Genomic DNA, 15,667 nt, shown 5'->3' with positions numbered 1-15,667 from the left:
ATGATCGTGATCGTGATCGTGAGTTGCACATTGCACACCAGAACAGACACACACACGCACGCACATACGTGGATTCGACCAGGCGGTCAGTGCAATGCAAAAGAAAACATTAAAAGAGCTCAAACACATATTTTGGGTAGACTTGGCACCGAACTCGAGTTTCCATTTTCGCGGTCAAGAATATCGGGTCGGCAAGCGGGTGGTTGTTTTTGGGTATAGAAATGGGGGGAAAAGGGGTTGAAAAAAAGGGGTCGGAATGGGAAATGGGGTTCTCTTTTTTCGTTTTGGGTCGGAAGCCGTACCAGCTGGATTCATCCGATTCTGACGTCAGTAGCGTCCGTCGTAGTGGCGGTAGTAGTAGTAGCAGTAGTCTGAGCTAGTAACAGGTGCTACCATTCGGTTTGCCAAAAAATCTTCCTTCCTCTTTCCACTCCCCTCCCGCTTTTGAGTCTCCTCGACCCTTCCCTCTTCTTCAAACTGGGAGGGATGTTAGGCGTACGAGAACATATGATGTTCTCACCCTTCCCGGCACGACAGACCTTCTCCGCCGACCGTTCACCGACACACATCTTGCTTGGTGGCCAACCCCTGCTTAGCGTAATCATATCCAAGCGGTGGTCGATTATCCTTCATTTTTAGCATGTTGTTTTCTTCCACTCTCTGACGCATTGATATGTTGACGTGCCGGTTCCCACTGTTAGCTCACTTGTTGACTCTTGGAACAATTCTTGAAGGAACAGCGATGCTCAAGATGAAACCGCGGGAGGGCTTAAAAAACACACACACACACACACACTGGCGCTTTTTTCAACTATTCTTCTTCCTGATCACAGCAGCAAATGGGGGTTTGATTTATTTATAAGAGTTGGAAAAGTGGGAGAGCGTTTGGCGCGAGGTAGAGAAGGCGGAGGACAACACAAAAGACGCAGTAAACTAAAACGTCTCGGCAACGGACTGTCTCTGGTGGGATCTCTTGATGTGTGCTTTTTTTTCTGGTACAATTTTTAACTAATTTATTTCAGCTAAAAACCACAGCCCGTCTTTGAAGGTTTAACGCTTGACCGGGGTGATCGTATGACATTTGCCGGCATTATTTTTTATTGTTTGTCGTGTGTGTGTGTGAGCCTCCACCTCTATACGTTATGAGTGATGGCTTTTGTCACGTTGAGACAGTGACGCGGAGGATTTTCTGAGGAAAGAACAAAAAAAAAACGTTCTAAACTTCCTACGCGCGGGTAAGCAATCAAGTGCGACTGGCCGCTTTGAATAGCAACAGGCAACACGTTGTTGTTGCTGACCGGCAAAAAATTCCCCCACCCAGTGTGTGAAGAGGGCTGGCAGATTTTACACCTTCCTTTTTTCTTCTCTCAAAACATTTCGACGAATTTGAAATGTGATCAGCTTTCTTGTGGTTCCGCGTTGTTTTGTTTTTTTTTCTCCATACGATAATCGCATCGCATTTTCCTTTGGTTGGGTTTCGCTTCCGGTTTGGAGGTTTGTTTATCATTATCTTTTTTAAGCCTTTTTTCTTCTTGGTACAAGCAAAAGGAAAAAAAATACATAAAATTGTCTGCCATTTGATGTGGAAGTGATTTTCCTCCCTCAAAAGCGGACGCCCAGTCATCGACCACATGCGCGGTTCGTGTTGAAATTTTCGTGGAATGAGATTGGCAAATGGTCAGCGTAACTTAGGTTCAGCGTTGCGAAATGTGGTACTTTCCCAGTTCGTCACGCGATCAGGAAATTATGGGTAAGGAAGAGTTTGTTTAGATCTGCTGACCGGGAACGAGGGGCTTTCGATGGTGGTGAATCAGCACTGCCGGTTTGAATGGCGATCGGAAATATATTGCATTACTGCACAGAAGTAGCGCGAGAGAACGCGTTGGGGTCTTAAGTTTTAATTTCTTTTTGGCTTTCAACTGTTAAAAACACTCTGTGAAAATACAGTGTGCTTCAGGTGATAAGGCAAGCATCCCACGTGTGTAGTTTGATATATACAGGGTTCTCCGGAGGTTTTTTACGGTCTCCTACATACTTTTGGTTTCCTTATAGTTTTATTTAAGTTCCACAGATTTTTAAGCGTTTCTGGATTATTTTGGAATTTTGTAGGAAAGTTTTCAAAACAGCTGCATTTTTTACACGGCGAGACCGGGGATCGAATACCCGTCTGCATCGCCTCCCCGTATGCAGAACTGACTATCCATATTATTTTATATCATGTTTATCTCATAATAATTATTTCAAAACATCTGTTTTTGTTTAAAAATAATGTTTAAAAAACTTGAGAAGAGGGATAAAAGTTACGTTTCTGTAAGTAGCCCAGCATATTATTCCAAATCATGTTATTAGTTTTGAATATATTTAAACATACTTTTCATAGTTTTGGTCTATATCAAACGAGCATTTCTGTTTTGGCACAAAAAATTGATCATTTTCATTTTCTCCAAAAGGAAATAAGTACTTCAAAAAATATAATGAAATAAAAAAAATACCTTGGGAAGGCCGTTTAACCGATCATGCCCGGAATAAGCCAAATAACAGGGAGGAAAAGCCTTGTATTTTTTGATGTAAATTTTTGTTAAATTTGTTGTATTTTTGTGAATTGTTATCGTCAGCACGGTGTTGACAATACGGTGTCATACCGTCATAATCAAACTTAAATAAAATTAATATCACGGGAAGCGTTAAAAAACCTCGGGACTAAACCATAAATATTTTAAGCACCGTTAAGAAAACATGGGAGAACTTTACTAATTTTTGGAATACCCTGTAACAACAATAAGAGGTAAATTCCTAGGATTTATTTTTACATCAAAATTATTTTTTTTTAAGCATTGAGTCACTTGTTTTATGGCCGGAGGACCACTGTCATATAATGATATTTCGAAGAAAATATCGTTAAAAAATATAAAAAATATTTTAAAACATGAATAAGCATTATGTTGCCATTTATGCTCGTACCCTTCTCCCGTGCATACATGTTGGCGTACGCACACAACGCAAAAAGATCGCGTACCCCACCCAGACCAGACCAGAACACACCACATCTGCCCATTTGTCCTCGCGCGCACACACAAGAACAAAAAAAGGAAAAGCAAAGCCACCCGAACCTACTGGTGAAAACGTTTGCCTTTTTCTTTTGTCTTCCAGTGTTCCGATGGTGTGGTCGTTTTTTTTTTGTATTTTATGTTGATATTTTCTGTTTTTTTTTTCTTGGTGAGCGTGAGCATAACGGTATGTTGTATGTAGTCACTGCACGAGACCATCCTCGCTATGTGGCGCACGCGCTGCAGGAGTACCGATCGCGACGCGGTTTTCACATTCGTTGGTCGTCTGTTTTTTTCGTATGTTGTTTATGATCTTCTCGTTATGCTTCTTGCTGTTGTTGCTGCTGCTGTATGCTTTGCACGTGTTAAAAACAGTTTTTATTCTTCTAACTTTTGCAAGTACATATGAAGCGTCTAGAGTGCGCAGAACAGGGTGATCTTAATCTTTTTTCCTTTTAAATATTTTTCTACTTACTTTATTACTTGAAGAACTTTTTTTACACAAAAAGTATTGCCAATAAAATGATTTACTACAATTAAAAATAGTTAATCTGTTTATTCAAAAAAAAAATGGTTTAAATCCTTTAACCCTTTTGATCCGATTCATCGACCCTTGCACGGGCATTTCCACCCTACTTATCCAATCTGTAGGCATTTTCTCGGCCTCTTCCAGCGGCCGGCTTTTTCATCCCAGTCGCGTGTTTTACGTGTATGTTCGCGTCTGTTAGGATTTGTTTATTTTGCTTCATTTCCCTATTCCGTCCCGCACGCTGGACCACACGGGAAGAGTGCGAGCGCGATCATCTCGCGACCGATGCAGCTGCCGATGAATGCAGAATGCACATTACGATGGGTGTGCAGTACATAATGCGCTACGGGGTTTTAACTCCCGCTCGCGTGTGTGTGTGTTTCATACGATCATATGGCACAACGGACGCTCGCGTGCTCTTGCTCTCTCCTTTTCTCACGGTCGCGATCGCGATCACCGCAGCAGAGAAAAGCCGCTTTTCCACCGCGCACGAGTGAGAGCATCGCTGTGTGGTAGCGTAGCGTTATTTACATCTTCGGGATCCTGCGCGATCAGGAGCGCGATCCTTGGTAGCCGAACCGTCGTTTGATGCCGGTGTGCTACCGATCGTCGGTTCAGAAGACTATGGACAGCTCCCGGCGATGGGTTACAGTTTAGTTTGCGTCCGGTGCTGACAGTGAACGGTTCGGTCTGGAAAAACTGGAATCGAATTTTCCTAACCGGCCTAAAGAGAGAGAGAGTGCTTGAGTCGGGAAAACTACTCCAGTGGTGCACTTGTGTTTTGTTAAAGAAAGTTGACTTGAAAAAAAAGCTGAAAGGATTTACTAAGTTGTGACAGACTACAAGTATTTAAGAAGTGAAGTTTTATTAAAAAAGTGAAAAGTAAAAATCAAATCAAATAAAAGTGTGCTTCGTAATAGAGGACTAGCGTATAAACAATGAAAAACATAAACTAGTGAACAGTTCAGTGAAATTTGACGATACGTTTCCTCGAAGGGACAACGGCGATATCAATCGATAAATCAAAACCCGGCACTAGCTAGGCACTCAGCCGACAGGTACGAAGCAGTAGGAAAGCTAGCTCTTCTTCCCGATCATCTGGTAGCCCTGTCTATTTTCCCGCTTTTCCCTCGTGCCGACAGTGACAAATAGAAGCCAGGGCCGGTTGAAAATTTTGTGAAGCGATCGCCACTCAAAAAATGCTGACCGTGCCGATGCCTTAAGGGCTGGACGGTTTTGTGTGCTGTTCAAGAAAAACCAGTGCGAGGAAGAAAACACACACGCTGTGCAAACGGGAAAAAGACAAGGAAAATTTTCGGCACACCTTCAGCACGATGTGAACGGACCGGTGTCTTACCTTTGTGGGACGTGTCTCCTCAGGCATAGTGCGATCTTCAGCTCCACACGGTGCGTTCGTTAAGCGGCGACTGTTCGGATGGTAGTCGGAAAAAGCGGTAAGTGTGTGTGCGAGTGAGTGGGCAGCCCCCACCGGGGGTGTTTCATGTTCCTTTTTTTTGCGCTTCTCACATACCTCGGGAGGTGGTTCGGAAGGGGACGACGAGGGAGGTCCAGATGTGAGGGAAATACTTTTCATTTCAACAAATTAGTTGACATCTGACAAGCATGCCATGCCACTGGGAAAGCGTGTAGTAGCATCACCACCACCAATATCGCCCCCCGTTGTTCGGTGGCGTCTTGCGTCTGCTCCGGGGGAAACCCCTAGCCGGCCAGGTGACTTAATGGGCTATCGGCTTTCGGCTTTCAGCATGCTGGGCTGGGTAGTTTTTCATGTTTGAATAGCGGTAATGTGCCATGTTTGTGCTGTCAAATTTGTGTACAGCTTTTGTGTTCGGGCCCATCTTTTCGAATAAAGTTGTATAAGAAAAATTTCGGTCTGAAATGAAAATGGAATATTCTAAAACAATGTTTCGATAATTTCTAAACGAATATAACATTGAGATGAAAAGGTTAAGTTGTTAGCAATGCTTTCATAATTCTTTAGTTTTAAAAAGTCGAAAAAGAAATGTGGGTGATTTTATTGTGCTACACGTTACTGTACAGGAGGCGGTCCGGTGGCAGAGACAACAACGGTGCCGGTCTTCACACGGCAGGACCGGGGCTCAAATCCTATCCGGATCGTATCGCCCATTTTGTCTGGTCGTTCAGAAATGACAGGCATGATAAGATAAGAGATCGTTAGGCCAAGAAGAGAGAGAGAGACAGAGAGTGACTGTACATGAATATAGTAGTTCATTCAGTTCATTTTTTCATTTCATTTTTTTATAAACTTTTGAGATTTTTTTATACTTCTAATTATTTCAATAATAATCACATTTATTTTTATCCTTATTTTAATTGATTGAATTAATATGTTTTTTACTTTCAATTGTTTGCAGCTTTAGTGTAACTCTTAATAAAAGACTTTAAGAACGGCCAATTGTTATCTTTTTTTTGTAGATTATCTTAGTAACTTCTATCTAACAACTAACATTAATTAGAAAATATGTTGTTCTCGAAACTCAAGTTATAATACCTGTACTTCAAATGCTTACATTACAATATGAGTCAAATTTTATTTGGAGAGTTCAAAATTTAGTAGACAAGAGGATACATACGGGATAGACACATTCGGAAAAGACTCGGATTCGCATAAAATGAAGTGTACCTTTGGATAAGCCGGATTTTTTTTAATAAAACGGCTCGTCATGTTGGCTAACCTCCTTTAATTAATTAACATGTAGCTTATAGTTAATCCTTAAAGAGGATGTCCTCATGGGATTTTATACCGTTTCGGGCTTGCTACAACGCTATAACGCTACAACGCTGCTGGGAAGCCATTTGATAATAATATTTGCCAAACAGTAATTTAAAAAACACATAGCAATATAGATAGGCCGTTCATCGCGAATTAATAAAAAAGAAAAACCTATCCCAAGTTTGATAAAACATCCCACTTCAACAAGTGCCTTAATTTCCCTCTATCGTAAATCCCATCCCAAAGACGCCCTTTCAGTGCACCCATTTAACGTCCAACTACTCGTCGTATGGACAGTAAATTTTGCTTTGCGGCTAATCTACAACAGCGGCCCGATCAAGGTGTAGCTGGGGGGAGATTCATCCCTGAGAGGATGAATTTATGGCCCAAGGTAATCACGCTGTACGCGGTGGATGATTTCTCAGAGCACGTACCGCCAGCCACCGGTACGACCGACCGACCAGTGGTTGCGTTGCGAATGGGGTTTTGGAAATAATATCGAACGTCAGTAAATGGTGGATGGGGCCGCTGTACTAAAAATAGTAACTCGATACACTACGCCAGTCCGCTAGGTTACTGTCCATCTTGCTCCAGCCGGATTGGACGTCGGCACTTAATCCATGGTATGACCACTACTATGGCGATTCGCTTCCCGTAACCTTACCCCTTTTGTGAGCGCTTGTCCTTGTGGCTGGGCCGGCAGAACACATATCGTACGAGCAGCTCCGGTGCTGGAATGCACTCAGTGGCCACTTCCGAAGTAGATCAACGACACCGTGTGCGTATCTGAGCCGGGTTCAAGTTGGTTCCAGCTGATCGGATTTACGGGATGGAAAATGGGGTTTTCCGCAAATGCGCAATAGCGCGATAGCAAGGAAGAAAGTCTTGTATTGTGCATCGAGTTGAAAGGGATAGAGAAGATCGTTCTTCAATATTGTACATCATGTCGCTTTAGAACATGTCTGGTTTCAGATTGAAGTGAGTTTTTTAAGCTTACATATAAAAGTATTTTAAATTACCGAAGAGATAGTCCTGGTCCTAGTCATAATGAAGCCCGTTAAATCGTAGAGATCTCTCAGGCCTTGTAACTTTACATTCCCAAATATCGTGTTTAGAGGATGATTTTTTAAACTCTGCTCACAAAGCTATAGAAAATTTAGTACAATTTAATCTTTGTAATATGTAAAGCGTTTTAAAAGGCGTAGACAGGGCAGGTGCTTCCTTCCAAACCGCGCCATAACCCACGTGACGTTGAACACGGCATATGGACACATTTTTTTTTTTATTGCATAATGCGTCCACCCGAACATATTGGCGTCAATGGAGCTTTTTTTTCTCTTCAAGAGTAAAGGGTTCTCTTTCTTGTTCAATTTTTAAATATAAATATCTATTTATTGCGGCTCGAACAGAGCACATACACACACTCGCACTTAACACGTCATATCACCACAGCTTCAGAGGAAATGCTGGTCGCGCCAAGTGTAATGTGATCGTGATCTGTTCGACATTCAAGTCCGCTTTTCCGGTGTGGGAGCTGGAGTAAAAAGTCCCACCCGTTCGGCAAGGTTCAGCAGAAAACAGCTGATCGATCGTTTCGATTAGCGATCTCATCTGCATCAATCAAACTACTCTCAGAAAAACCTTCCGAACGAAACATCGTAACCAAAATTTTAATTTCCTCACCATCAATCATCTCCCCGGGGGGCGGAAGGGAGAGGTGAGGTAAGGAGGAACAATTTCCGCAACGGAAAACCCACTGACTGATCTACACGGTACTAGAAGAAGAAAACACGCCAAAAGGACACACCATTTCGGTCGATCGCTTGAAAGGTTTAAAAAATGCCGATCGTCAGACGATGGGCGTCGGGAAAAGGTAGGAAGCGTATCCGTGTGTGTGTGTGTGGGTCTGTGTGAGCTGGGTGGGAAAATAAACTTCAACAAGTGGATGATCTAATGCGCGGCCCGTCACCACTCGGCCCGTGGGAAATCTGGCGTGAAAAGTCTGCCAGCTGAAAAAGGTAAAACAACCTGCTGCTGCTTCACGTGGTTTACGTTGCACCGGGGAAAGGGGTTTTCACGCGGTTTTCCATCCGCACGCTCATGTTTATTTCGCCGAAACCGCTTTTCACGCTTTCCATCCGGCGACCGGAGAGGAAACGCGGGAGGAACCCTTTTTCGCGCACCCAGCCTGCTGGCCTCGCAGTCAAAATGCGTCATTCGCGTCTTTGTGAGTATTTCCACTACAGTTGGTGAAGTTTTCCGGGATCAGGTTGTACCTGTAGCATGTGGTTGTACGCTTGAGAACCTTAGAACGTAGTTGAAGGTAGCGTAAATACGCGCGCTCTCCAGACTGACCGCGAAGTTTGGTGTCGATCGGCCAATTTTTCGTCCACCGATAAAACGAAACCCCGTTCTGGAGGATCAGGATGAAGCGTTCAACGAACGGTGGAAATTGTTTACAAACCAAAACCGTTGGAGCTGAGCCAAAACGAGCGGTGCCGTTCAGTTCAGAGGACGTTTCTTTCCCCGGGTCAGCTGTTTCATCGCGGCAACGAGGGCCGTAGCGTTGTCACCTTCGAATGCGGCCGGTCCGCCGGTGTCGATGGTCTGAAGCTGAGTCCGTTGCAGTCCGTTTGTGGCGGGAATCGGCTGGAAAATGAGTGTGTGTGTGTGTTCACGGTTTCACACCTCCGGTGGGGTGATGTGCAGGTTAATTAAGCTATAATCGTTTATACGATCACAAATAAATTGGTCGCCTTTGTGAGATTCACACTAACCAGATCTCGACCTCGATCATCACCAACCGCGCCCCAATTTGCTGCCAATTATTGATCTACGAATGGGTATGATCTTACAGAGCTGGATCCGTGTTTATGCAAAGTGTGTGTGAACGATCGTTATGGATGATGTGATAAATCAAAATTATTTAAACGCTTGTCGATTTAGGAGCAAAAAAAGCCCGCTCATTTTGACAGTTACGATACGCAGAACCTACGGCGGATTTCCATTCATTCGGTTCCGGTTCGTACAGAACCCGATACTCTGCTCCTGGTTCCGACAGAAAGGAATAAGATTGATTGATGAAAATTGCTGCTCTCATAAAATGTGCTTCCGCGGTAAAATACGAACGATAGAAAATGAAAACAGAATCGAAGAGGGCTGAGCATTTTTCCGAACCTGTGTTCCACCCCATCGTAGCAATGCCGGTAGCGATGCGTGGTAGTATTTGGACTCGTTTTTTTTCGTTCCTTCTCATGGCTACTGCTCCGTAGTGCGCAAGTCGCTTGGATTGCGTCCAACGCGTTGTTGTTGGTTGCTAAGATCAATGGTCTTAGTTTCAAAACAAACAACCGTCTGAAGCGTCTGACAAGGAATTACGCGTGTTGTGCTTGTGTTTGTGTCCTGTTTAGGGCTGTTTCGTTCACTTTTTTGTATGAATAAAGCTTTGAAGAAGCAGCTTGTACGTCGGCGTGATTGTTTTTGATATAATTGCTCATAAAAAATGAGATGATCTAGTTTTTAAATTTAAAATGACCGTTATTACTCGTGTTTGCTCTTTGCGCGTTTTAATGCGCAAAACGATGCTCTCGAGAGGGAGTTTTGGGAATTTACGCACGAATGGCTTGGGAAAATGTTCTCTTAAGTGGTTCCCGTGTTGGAATTTTTTTTGCCTTTTCCCGACGCCCATCGAACACGATTTAAAGGTTTATAAAAAATGGTTCACCCTCTAGAAAACAATACGGAAGAGCGCAGGCTAATTTTAAACAACCACCTTTTTTATAAAATCGTAAATCAGATCACCGAAGATTGGAAACCACTAGACGCGCCCGGATTTACACGCGTGGTTCGAGCAGAAACAACCACTCTGCCGTGTCATAAATTTAAGTTTATAATTCTTGGTTGAGACTCGGACAAAAAAACTGTAGGAATCCCCCTAAACTCATTTCCATTACGTTTCCATACCTAGAACACAGCTGAGGAATTAAATATCCCTTCAAGAGTATGCTAATTATAGATGTACATTTTTTTTTATCACCTCTCCCTCATTCCAGTGCTAGACCCACTCACGATGGTGCAGGAACGCCCGAACAACGTACCCGAAGAGCTCTACAATCTCACCCAGCTGGCCGATGTATCGATAGCGGCGGGTAGACTAACGACCGCCAGCCCATCCGCATCGTCGTACTACGAATCGTACTACCTGAACCAGGGGACGACCAAGCTCTACAGTCCGATAAAGTACAACATCCTGCGTCACTGTGACTCATCGACGAAAATGATCACCAGCGCCGTCACACCGCACGCTACCGGTGCCCTTACGACCCCGGCTTATCACACCCCAAAGCACACCGAACCACATGCAATCATTCTAGAAGAGATAGATAAAGGCTACGTCACACGGTGTTCGCCACTGTACCCGGTGGCGGGTGAATCGATCTCCCATCAGCTGCACACACCGTCCGGAGACGACGGTGACGCCTCGATGGCTGCTGTACCGGCCAAAAAGAAGTGGACCAAGAAGTGGGAAATAATCCATGGTCCGGTAAGTCCTGGTGGACCTCAAGCAAGCCAACAGCAGCAGCAGCAGCAGCAACAGCCGGAAGAATCCCTGTACATTGTTCGACCGGTGCAGGTAGAGCAGCAATCCTCGGTACCGCATGTGTCGTCCGAGCTGCTACCGACCCTGTCCGTAGGTGATAACGAACGGTCGGGGTTAATCTATTATGCGCCGACGATAAAACGTGTCGACGATGGTGATAAGGAGTGCCGGAAGGATAAGGAGATACAGCTGTACACTATAATAGAATGTCCTGAGCTTCAGGAACCGGTCAGTTGCTTCGGCAACGGCCAGCAGGCCACAACCTTCAGCGGTGCATCGTCGTCGGAGGAATCGCAGGACTCGGGCCCGGTCGAAGGCTATTCGCATAAGGTGTTTGATCGGAAAACGGCACGCAAGATCCGTACGGTTTCGTCCAGGAGTAGTGACAGTACGGTGAGCGTGGAACGGAGTGTACTTGACACGGCTGGAACTATCGAAGAGCTGATGATCGTTCCACTGGAGGAATCGTCCGAATCGGTGATGCGAAGCAGTAATGATGCTGAGGAACCTCAGGATGATCAGAGCGTACGGGGTGGCAGCAGTGAGGAGACCACCAACTCTCGTCCGGAAGATGTCCATGTGTGTCCCGAGTGTAATAAACGCTACTCGACCTCCTCCAACCTGGCAAGACATCGTCAAACACACCGGTAAGATAGAGCACGTTCTACACGAAATGGTTCGCGGTCCACTGACAATTTTTTTCCCATTTTCCAGTTCCCTAGAGGATCAGAAAGCTCGTCGATGTCCGTACTGCTCGAAGGTGTACGTTTCGATGCCGGCCTACTCGATGCACGTCCGGACGCACGACCAGGGCAGCAAGTGTCCGACCTGCGACAAACGCTTCTCCCGCCCCTGGTTGCTGCAGGGCCACATCCGCACACATACGGGCGAAAAGCCGTTCAAGTGTAACGTGTGCAGCAAAGCGTTCGCCGACAAGTCCAACCTGCGAGCTCACGTACAGACGCACTCGAACACGAAACCGTACCAGTGCGGACGGTGCGGTAAATCGTTTGCCCTCAAATCCTATCTCTGCAAGCACGAGGATTCATCCTGTCTGAAGAACGACAAGCCACAGAAGGTACGGAAAGCTCCGACCGGTGGTGGTGGTGGCCGTATTCGACGCAAACCTGCCCGTAGCGATCATACGGACACGATCACTACACCGGCTGCTTCGGAGAGAGGATCCTCTGTACCTAGCGGCGGTTCTGGGACTAGTAGCAGCGCGAACTCGGGTGTGATTGAACAACCGCACGATACCCGGTACAACTATCCTTCGAATGTACCCTTCAAAGATGTGCTACGGGCGAAGATCCGAGAGGTAGTGGAGGACAACTGCAAACGAACGGCACGGCTTCGGGCGGCTACAAATGGCACACAGCCGGGACACAACGTTGCCCCACGGGAACCTACGCCCCAGAGCAATCGGATCAGCGTCATCCGGATGGCTGGCACTCCGGGAGGATACGCCCTGGAGGGAACGAATATGTCCACCAGTAGCAGCAGTACCGAGTACGCGCAAAGCTATGCCGTGATTGCGTGAGGATGAGAACGGGAAGCGATCCGTTCCTGCACGCGATGTCGTGTTGATCTCTTGTGAAACTAAGTATTTCCCCGTTCTGTTCTGGCGGCTTGCAGCCGGCGAGAGAAGAGCTATTTATTTAGAGTACGATTTAGGGTGTAGCTTAAGTATGGTGGTACACTAGCCGTAGCTCACTACAGGAAACCTCCAATCTCGAATAAGACTTTCGTGTAAGTTCCTTAGCGTTAGTGTGTGTGGGGCCGTCTAGTGTGTAAGCCATTGTGAGTGAAGCTGATCCCATCTAACTCCAATCAAACAGCTACAATCCAAAGCAATAGTGTTAGGTTCTCTCGAGCGAGTTCGTTACAGCTCGAACTGTAACATCCGTTATGCCTTTTCGGGGACAAAATTCGTCAAAACGACGACCTCCAGTAATATTCCGGCTGTCGATTAGGATAAGGTTTCTCTTACGGTTTGGTTTTTGGTTGTAGTTTTGTAGCACATAGATGTTTAACGACATTTTATGAACAGGACGAGAATGGTCTAGTCTGATTTTGATTTACTTTGCGCATTTCGATTTGCTTCACTGGCCGGCCGGTCTGCTGCTGCCAAAGGATTGCTACAGCGCAATGCTGATTAAATCCGCGGCAGTCCGCTCGGTCAGCAGTTTTGCTTTTGCTAGGGTTAGTATTTTTTTGGTTTAAGTTGTAGAATTTATGTTTTATTTATTGCTTTATTGATTTCATCGTTTTATTTTAAAAATTATTTTCATATCATTTACATATCATTTTTACGGAAAACGAAAGCTGAAGAGCTGGTGCTAGTAAGTAGGGATCGTGGCAGGTATGCTATATACCTTTGCTGAAGCGCTGGGAAGGCTGCAATAAGTGTCATAGGATAAGTTCAAATTCCTTGCTTGTTTCGAAGGATTTATAATGATAAGATGTTTTTTTTAAATTCTGTTAAGCAAATCTTCTACGAAGTGATAGGACTGTTAGCAATGTAAGGTTTATAAGACATTTACAAGATAAGTGAATAAACGATTTTTAACAAAACCGAAGTATTTTATGTTTTGGACCATTTCTTGATCTTTGAACTCCATGCTCCATACAGTGGTGTTTTAATATGTCAAGGGACGTACATGCAGCAGTTCGGAAAGGGTTGATTGGCTCGATATGGTTAAAGAGGAGAGGAGACATTATTTTCATGTCAGGACTTTTCCAGCACTATAATTGATAGGGACGGGTCACAGAACTATAAGGCTTCAAGCCAACTGCATTAGTCGGAACATGATATGCTTATCTGTATTTAAGATGTATAAGTTCTGTATAAGATATCCAAGAGAGCTTCTGGAGAAGGACTTTCGGATGTTTACAGAATAAAACCTTCATGAGCCTTCCGCGTATACAATTTCTAGGTTACCAGCTAAGTAAGTAATTCATCATTCAGAAATGAGAGACTTAGACGTTTTTATATCCTGGAGGTCACGCATCGACCCGGCGCTTCCACTGCTTGGTTAAAGTAGTCTAGCGTGTAACCTTCTTGATCAGCTCTAGTTACTTACTTCAGGAGCTAATGCGAATTCTATAGCGATCAGAGATTATCCAATGTCTGTAGTGATATCCTGTCATTCGAGAGGAATCTCTTGGCTGAGACGTTCAAATCGATCACAATTCGTATTTAAACCTTGTCCCTTTCAAAAGGCTCTGTCGTTGTTGTAATTATCTCATTGATCCTCGCCCCAATTACTTATGTTACAGCACTTTACTTAAGTCATAGTTCCAACGGTTATCTCAGCACCTTTCTTATATCATTTATATAGTTAGGATTTGTAGCCACGTTTGCTTTATTGCTTCGATCTTTACTCTTCGAATGCTAAAACCGATCTGATATTCATGAGACGAGATAAGCGCTGACGGGACGAGGCAAACGATTTCGCTGCCGAACGTTGACGCATATGATAGTGTTGATGGCACATCGTTAGGTTAGCCGGACATAACTATATATTGAGGCGGGTCAGGTGGGTGTGACCGATGGAAAGACGTGAAAGGACTCGTTGGATGTGGCTAGCATCGGGATCGTCCCAAGGTGCGGTATTGTGCTTGATGGAGCGGAGTTTCGTGGAGAGGTCTAGGTTGCTCCTGGTGGTGTTTAGGGGTTGAGCGACCATTGCGTTAGTGAAGCGGATGACCTCGCAGCGTGAAAGATTGCTTTTGGCCAGTCGATCGACTTTCTCGTTTTCGACGTTTCCGGAACGACCCGGACAAGGAGCTGGATGAGAGAGTCTTCACAGATGCCGTGCTCGAGGGTGGTCAGAACACTGGCGCTGTCGGTGAAGATGACCTTCGGAATGTTGGTCCGAAGTTCTTCGTGGGCGGCAAGTCGGATGGCTATAGTTTCGGCTGAATAGATAGGTGTGTGAAATCGAAAGTTTGATGGCGCAGTTGTTGTGGTTGGAATGGACTCCCGTTTAATGGAGCCGTCTGTGAAGATGGGATGATGGTGCTGAAAAACTCAGCACCGACTGTTAATGCTACTTACATGAAGACACATGCGCACATCGACTATCGGAATATTATCAAGACGAGACAATGACGTGGCATTAAGAAGATATCCTGTTAGCTTTGAAAGTTGTTGTCAGTCTTGTTGATAGCCTTGTCTGCACTATCGGTCTTTATGATACCTCAAGAGCGACAAAAAGAGAAGCGATTGGAAGGCGTGCTGGCAACCGATAACAGGATGACTCACGTGATTTTATGAAGAGGCTTTGACGGGAATCATCATCATTAGCTATTATTTTTCTTATAGGAATCCAATTCCAAATGCAAAATTCCGTCGAACATAAACTTCTTTATTACTTGACAGCTTCTCCTTAAAATTGCGACAAATCTCAGTACGAATAAAATCCATTCCTTCAATCGCAACCCACGATCAAGTGATCGACGCTTCGGAAATGTTAGCCAGAGATTTTCTTACGCACCTCTTCATCTAATGCCAAAAAGCGTTGATTAAAGTGAGGAACAAACAACTCTGCAATCCATCTCTTGCTCTAGGGTATGACCTTCAGATCACCTAACGACTTGAGTTTAAAAAAAACACAAAAACAAAACACCTATCTACCTTAAAAGTGACTCTTCCTTAAGCAAAGCAATAAACAGTGTGTTGAGATTTAATTGCATTTCAGATAAACTACAAACCGCCAGCCGCACGACGCTTA

General features: G+C 44.7%; 1 protein-coding gene across 1 annotated transcript; it reads left to right on the top strand.

Annotated features, from left to right (window-relative positions):
- The first annotated feature begins 4,221 nt into the window (after window positions 1-4,221).
- On the top strand, window positions 4,222-13,510 carry LOC118509430 (zinc finger protein 853). The gene is made up of 3 exons (XM_036050019.1): window positions 4,222-5,030; window positions 10,384-11,578; window positions 11,646-13,510. Exons 1-3 carry the CDS (start codon window positions 5,012-5,014, stop codon window positions 12,469-12,471), a joined length of 2,040 nt encoding a protein of 679 aa, XP_035905912.1. The 5' UTR covers window positions 4,222-5,011; the 3' UTR covers window positions 12,472-13,510.
- The last annotated feature ends 2,157 nt before the right edge of the window (window positions 13,511-15,667 follow it).

The sequence above is a fragment of the Anopheles stephensi genome, chromosome 3 (assembly GCF_013141755.1).
Source record: "Anopheles stephensi strain Indian chromosome 3, UCI_ANSTEP_V1.0, whole genome shotgun sequence".
In the NCBI taxonomy this organism is placed as follows: Eukaryota; Metazoa; Arthropoda; class Insecta; order Diptera; family Culicidae; genus Anopheles; species Anopheles stephensi.
Note: the sequence above shows the minus strand (reverse complement) of the source record. Positions and strands in the feature narration are given on the sequence as shown.

What these genes read in the sequence shown, in the direction of transcription:
- LOC118509430 (XM_036050019.1), top strand. An exon ending in AGACATCGTCAAACACACCG is followed by an intron (nt 11,579 to 11,645) that starts GTAAGATAGAGC and finishes CCCATTTTCCAG; the next exon opens with TTCCCTAGAGGATCAGAAAG.